The sequence below is a fragment of the Entamoeba invadens genome, assembly GCF_000330505.1.
Source record: "Entamoeba invadens IP1 unplaced genomic scaffold scaff_1105074725707, whole genome shotgun sequence".
Lineage (NCBI taxonomy): Eukaryota > Evosea > Mastigamoebida > Endamoebidae > Entamoeba > Entamoeba invadens.
This window is the reverse complement of record NW_004443506.1, coordinates 36,214-43,573: the sequence shown is the minus strand read 5'-3', so window position 1 is coordinate 43,573 and position 7,360 is coordinate 36,214. Positions and strand designations below refer to the sequence as shown.

General features: G+C 27.0%; 2 protein-coding genes across 2 annotated transcripts; both read left to right on the top strand.

Annotated features, from left to right (window-relative positions):
* Positions 1 to 4,542: 4,542 nt before the first annotated feature.
* On the top strand, positions 4,543 to 5,709 carry EIN_127960 (hypothetical protein; the record flags this gene model as incomplete). The annotated part of the gene is made up of 1 exon (XM_004258279.1): positions 4,543 to 5,709. One exon carries the CDS (start codon positions 4,543 to 4,545, stop codon positions 5,707 to 5,709), a length of 1,167 nt encoding a protein of 388 aa, XP_004258327.1.
* Positions 5,710 to 6,032: 323 nt separating this feature from the next.
* Positions 6,033 to 7,079, top strand: EIN_127950 (hypothetical protein; the record flags this gene model as incomplete). Its single annotated transcript, XM_004258278.1, has 1 exon — positions 6,033 to 7,079. The coding sequence occupies one exon, from the start codon at positions 6,033 to 6,035 to the stop codon at positions 7,077 to 7,079; it is 1,047 nt and encodes a 348-aa protein (XP_004258326.1).
* Between the last annotated feature and the right edge of the window lie 281 nt (positions 7,080 to 7,360).

Below are 7,360 nucleotides of genomic sequence, written 5' to 3'. Positions count from 1 at the left end.
TGAATGTCTTTTACAATTTCTTTTTTTATTATCTCTTTGTTTCTCCAAATTTTTTGCGCTTAAATGCTTTGTCTTTCCGGGTATTGTCATTTTTATGATAAATCATACATATTATAGTTACTTTATTATTTAATGTCTATTTCAAATATCTTAAACTATTTTACAATAATTTTAAACCATTTTTTTATTTAACTTATAGTTTATAATTAAAATTATAATTATAATAGTTTACTAAATTATTTGAAAAAAGTATTATAATAATAGTTTTTTTTTATTTAAAATTAACACACATATTTAAGTAAATTATATTATTTCAACTATATTATAAATAATAATTATTTAATGTATTATAAATAGTAGTTTTTTATTATTAATACATATAATACAATCACATTAAAACTAATGATAATATAAAAAAATTCAATTATTATTTCAAATATCCCAACAACTTCCAAGTACAAAAGGAGAACCAATCACTCCAGCAGTTGTTGAACCCATCAAAGAAAGACAGAAACCGGAAAATACTTCGCAGACTGAAGAAACAGTTTCCACACCAAAAAGACGAATTTAATCTTGACCTCTCAAAATCCAAAACACAGAAAGGTGAAACCTCTCAACGTTGAGATTGAAAATGTCGTAACAGCAAAACCCGGAAAAAACACAAGCGAAGTGAAACCAAAGCAAGAGCCGCAGATCATCTCTTAGAACTTCAAACCAATTGACGAAAAGGATTTGCATGAGTGTTTCCACTATTTCGACACAAATGGAGACAACATGCTCACTGCAGAACAGCTCAAGTACGTTATTAGATCATTCGGCGCCAATCTTGAAACCTCAAAGATGGATGAGATCATCACACAATGAAGTAAAGTAAGGAAGAAAAAAACGAACGGACGGTACTCACCATTTGAAGGTTTTACGAGACATGTTGAACGAGTGCAGAAATGTCAAAACAAAAAATCGTCGAGCAAAAGCAAGAGGACGTGTGGAAATTGGAGCTTGATGCTTTGTCTTTGTTTAATAAAATAATAAAAAAATATAAAGAAGAAAATAAAACAGTTAAAAATAATTTGAGTCAAGTATATTACAGCATACTCTGTAGCTTTTGCGTTTTTTACTCACAAAATTTTTGTCTCATTTTTGTTTTTCTGTTTTTTTCGATTATCGAGTGCACCTTTAATCAACAAAATACACTTTTTTTAGAAAATAACTTTTACCAAAATTTTTTTAGAATTGTTCAAAAAATACAGATTTAAAAATAAATCATATACATTTTATATTTAGAACTATTTTTTCAATTCCCGATCATTTAAGTCTTCATAGTGTATTATTTAACTATAAAAAATGAAAAGTTATCCGAAATGAACAAAATAACACTAATATTATTGATTGTTTTAACCAACAGGCATAAACGCCTTTTTACTAAAATGACAAAAAATACATTAAAAATATTACAACTAAAAACCCCGGTTCTTAACAGTAATAATACACTATTATCTAAAAAATAAAACCAAAACGGCAAAAAATACGACTATAACAGATATTTATGATGTATAGTAACGGGAAATATTATTAGATGAAACTTGAATATATACAAAACCTCAATCTTAAAAATAATAAAATTATCTGTTAAATCGAAATTTTGACGTTTTCTTTCTTTTCAGTGTATTAATAATAATGATATAAAGTTTAATTTAATTTTTTCAAAATAATAATTAAATATATAATAAATAATAGTACAACAATATCTAAAAATAAAAAAGAATATTAATAACACATATATCCAAATAAAATAACTATATAAAAATTAATAACAACTATTAATAAATAGTTAAATGAATCAACAAAAAATCACATTCAAAAAAACTATTATTTTTTATATTTTTTAATCATTAAATAAAATTTTAAAAACTTATAAAGAAATATTGATTGATTTAATTAACGAAAATGTTATTAATATAATATATTTAATTATAATAATTTAATTTATTATAATATATAAAAAAATAAAAATGTGTTAATTTAAAAAAAGATAATAATAAAACTAACTATTTATTAGTACATATTTTGAATCTTATATTAGTATTATTTTTATTTAATGTGTTATTATTTTTAATACATTTTTATACTACTATTATTATATATGTGTTATTAAGTTTTAATTCAAATTATTGTTTATCACATTTAAATGGTATTATTTATAATTTAGAAAATAAGTTTATTATTATATTGAAAATTGATTTAAACCAAACCCACCTTAAGAACATTTCAATTACAAACACTAATTATTTAATACTTTTCAATTTAATTACTACTATAATTGAAAATTATGGGGTTTTATTTTGTTTAGCTAAGGACAATAAAACTGTGATATACGTATCAATAATATACTTAATGAGCTTATAAACGTTGAATTTGAAATACATGTGTATACTTAGTAAAGGAGAGTGAAATTATCAAGTACCAAAGTAAATAACAAAAAATATAATTATATTAAAAGCATTTTTGTAAGTCATCATTGTGGTAATGATGTTATACTATTTGAATACCAACATTTGTATGATTCTAACGATTTAATTATGTGTTTATTGACTAACAGGTGATGATTATATTCAATTTTTCTAATGGCTGTTCGGCGACTTATGATATTACTGAGAAGTCGGCGCCTTTTTGAGTCCCTTTAAAAGTCGCCGACTTTTGAAGGGACTTCTTTAGTTCTAAAATACTTTATTTAGAACTTAATAACTATTAACTTTAATAAATTATATTATATTAATTATAGTCTCAAAAATGTGTAAAAACACAATAGTTGTTATAATTTGTTATATTATAATCATATAAATATAATTTAAAAAATAATTTGAGAAGATATAATTGGGACAGTATTGTTTCATTTTATTTTTTAATAATAATTATATTAAATTTATATGGTTTATTTTTTGAATATTTTTTACATGATAAATGGTATTTTGAATAGTTATTTAACTAAATATTTAGGTCAGCGACTTTTAAGACCACTAAAAAGACGGCGATTTTTAAAGAAACTGTAAAGTCGCCGAACAGCTATAATGATATTTGTATCGTTTATTATGATACATTTTGAATAAAGTTTAGCAATTCAATAGTTATTATATAGTTTACTTAAAATAATTCTGACTTGATATAGTTAAAATAATTAATATTTATTATAATTAATTCTTTAGATGTTCAAAAGAATTTTTATTACCAAAAATGTGGATTTTTAACACTTAAAAAGTATACAAAATGCGTTTTTGGGAAATGATTAATAATAACAAGATTATTCAAAATATGATTTATGACAATTCAAATAAAATAGTAAAAAACTATAAAATTAAACCAGTCTTAGCTTAAAAATTCGAATATGAATAACATCAAAGCGGATACTTTTATGTCTGCCTGATTTCACACATCCAAATAATGCGAAGAATATGTGTATTTGTTGCGTTCTTAACAAACTTCTTAAAGTTATTATCTCTTCAAATCATCAGAACATCTAATTCTGCAACTTGTTGAGTTTTTAAAGTCGTGTTTAAATGAAACTCAAGACTCTTTGACTGTTTTTGTTCAATCATATCGGCAACACTATAGAATTTAGACTGTAAATTGTTGTTTGTTTCAACGTCAGGTTGTCTTTTATTTTACCTAAGATCGCGTCCATACTAATAATATTCGACATGTCATCAAACTGTAAAGCGGCTTTAGCAGCGTCAGACAGTCTATTCATGTTGTCGTGAACTTTGTCCTCTGTATTTATTATGAGGCTTTCCATTGTATCTGCTAAGTCCTTTAAGCCTTAATCAGGTTATTCAAGTGGCTCACTTGTCGGCTATGGTTCTAGCTGCTATTCTATGTCTCGATATTTTTTCACCTTGTATTGTCAAAGCTTAATGAATTTTATGTATTATTAAAGTTTTTTATTACAACTATTATAAAAATATTTAATACTTTTATATTATTATTATAGTTAAATTATAGTAAATATCGCGTATGTAGTATATTAATAGATTATTTTAAGTTCTATAACAAACAATCGTAAAAAACCTAAAAATAATAAAAAAAATAGAACTCAAAAAACAAAAAATGGAACTTATACACAACAACGTTAAATATGAATTTTGTGAATTTTGGTTTTGAAGGGTTTTTTTAAAAGCAAAAGAAAATGGTTTTGAAACAAAGTTTTATTGTTTTACCCACAATAAATGGTATGCACACGGTTCGCTATACCGTCATTATTCGACCCATAGCTTTAAATTTCCCGAAAATTTGGCCGATAATGATCCCAATTTGGATTTAATTAAAAAACAATATTCAATTTTTTTAATTACTGGAAATAAAACAACGGTTCAAAATTCGTTTGTTAAAATTAGTTGTATATTAGACAAAGATGAGTTGGTTAAAAAATTGAAACTTAAAAACCACCCACCACCTCCCCCCAAAAGACCAAGAAGAAACACAACAACAGTTATTGATACGTTTACAATAACAATTAAAAATGGCACATTTGAACAAAGTGAACAATCAATGCAAATGGAAGATGCAAATATACAAAACGCAGTACCTTCCGCTTTTGTTCCTGTTCAATGTCTTCCATCATTTTTCAGTGTTGAGAACAATGTCAGTAACACATTTGGAAGAACTACAATGATGTTAGAAAACGAAGAAGAAGAGTTACAGAGGAGTGGAGGAATAGAAAGTAATGGGAATCTAAAGGGTATCCGACCGCATGACGCAGTGGAGAAGAGTGGGAACTTAACCACTCCTGCTTTCGTTCCTGTTCCAGATTTGCCATTTACTTACGAAACTCTTAACCCTCTTAGAAATCGAGCAATGCAAGAACACCAGATCCAAAATGAAAGTGTTATCTTCGGACAATCAGTCATACAAAGTGTACAAGAACAAGTACAAACACCATTCAATAAAACTATTGAAAACAACCCAATCACAAATACTTTACTACAACAAAGTGATTATAACAACTTCAACGATAATCAAACTCTTTCATCTGACACTGAAAATATGTCATTAGAACAAAACTCAGACGAAGAAAGTGATAGCGAATTTGAAGACACAAATAATGATTATATTGATCAAAATGAAAATGATGAAAATGAGGAAAGAGAAGATGAAAAAACAATAAAAAATAAAATCGACTTATTCAACAACAACTTCTTCAATGAAATCACAAAGAAAAGTTTAAACAAATGGGACAAAAAGTTGTTATTTTTCAACATTAGAGAGTTTGTTGCAGAGAGTGGAAGTACATCAAAACAACGCTTTTTCGTTTTGTGTGATTATTTGTTTAATAAATATGAAACAATGGAAAAATTAAGAGACGAAAGAAAAACAGCAAAAGGAAAAAACAAACCAAAAAGAAAATCATCACTCCATGTATTGAAAAAGATGTTATTAACCTTTATGATTTCATCGACTTTCATTGATCTGAATTATTCAGAGTCTCAAATGAACGGAGTTGCAGATGTTCTTAAGGATTATCAAAGATTGGTTTTTTGTATAAATCCTGATAATTTCGAAAAGGTGTCAACAAGTCCTTCTACTGTTCGTAAAATAATGAATGAATACAACAAAATGCGCAGAGAAAGAGATCTCAAAGAAGTCAGAAAAGGAATATGCGCAACGATTGAAATTGATTCTTTGTCTAAAAAGGTCAAGATATTATGGGTGTTTTAATGCGTTATTCAACTGGTGAGGTGATTAAATGTTGTCCACTTTTCCTAGAAAAATACAATCATTTAAAAAGTGGAGTAGCTATGGCCAATTGGTTATTCGCGAGATTACTAAATATAGAATTTCCAATTCACTTGATCATTTCTTTGGTGTTCGATTCAACAAGTTCTAATACATCTAAAAACGTTGGTCTATTTGTTGTATTTTACAATTTGGTCAAAAAAGCAAAACTCAAAACCATTGAAGGAAGCATAGTGTCTCGAACTTTAAAAAGTGTTAGTTGTTTTGGACACAGAGTAAATTTAATCGCGGAAGATAGCAACCGAATGGATCAGACTGCAATTATGACTGCTTTTGTTACTTATTTCTGTCAAAGTGATACTCTGAAAAGATTTTATTTGTTTAGAGAGTATGAAACTCCTCCACTTAGTGTGGCATCAAGGACTCGATGGCTTGAAATTGTAAAACATATCAGAGATATCGAAGAAAATTATGGTCTGATATTGTTGTATCAACAACAACCAAAAGCACACAGTGATATGATTGCATACATGAAAAAGATCTTTGTTAAAAAAACAAATCTTTACCCAATAATAGAAACATTTGAATTGGATAAAGATAAAACACTTATGAATTTCAAAGCTTTGCACGATGTTCTGTATCTTGTGAAAAGTCTTTGCACTGTATTCCAAGAAGAAAAATCATTTATATTTGTATTTTGGGAGCGAGTTCAATTATTCCGAATGTATCTGATCAATGTTTTAAATAATGTGCGAAAAAGTGATTATTCGGATTTGTATTTCTTGGGTAATGACTCGAATTGTAACACCCCAAACACTGAAGTTGACTTGGATCTTTTACAGTGTTTATTACAAACTGTTATTCAATCTTTTGATATCAGATTCAACACGATTTCATCTTCTGAAGATATCAGACAATTTGTTGATGTTTTGAAAAAGTGTTCCAATTTGCCAGATTATTTGGTTAACAGTACAAATAATTCAATGGATGATGATGAGAACAGAATCGGGGTTGATAGTGAAGATGTTGTTGAAACCACTTCTGAAGAAATTGAAGAAGTTGAACATTGTAATGACGAGAATGAAGTGAACAATATCCTCGGTGAAATGTTCGGAGAATTACCAAAGAATGATATTGAACTAATCAATGGTAATAATTTAATAGGAATTGATAATACCGACTTTAACATTGAAGGGCTCATGTACATGTTTTACAAACCAGATGAAATTATCAACAAATTTTCCGATAACACACTTGAAAAAAAAGTGATTCTACAATACCCAAAGAATTTGAAGATACCAAAAAAGAACTTGAAAAATTGGAATCTCTTATTGAAAGTAATTTGGATTTGATCAAATCAGAATCAAAAGGTAATTACTTAAGGTCAAAATTTGACATTGAATTGATCAAAAAACAGGATATGCAAGAAGTTATAACCTTTTGGATGTTTATCCTATAATGGAGAAGAAAAATTATCCAAAACTTGTAGAAATAGAAAAGATTTTACTTACTACTTTTCTACTTCCGTTTCTGTTGAAAGATTTTTTTCACAAGTGAAACATGCTCTTCATTTGAATTTGGATATTGATGGTGTATTTGCAAAACTATATTTACCGTAATTGAATCACAAAAT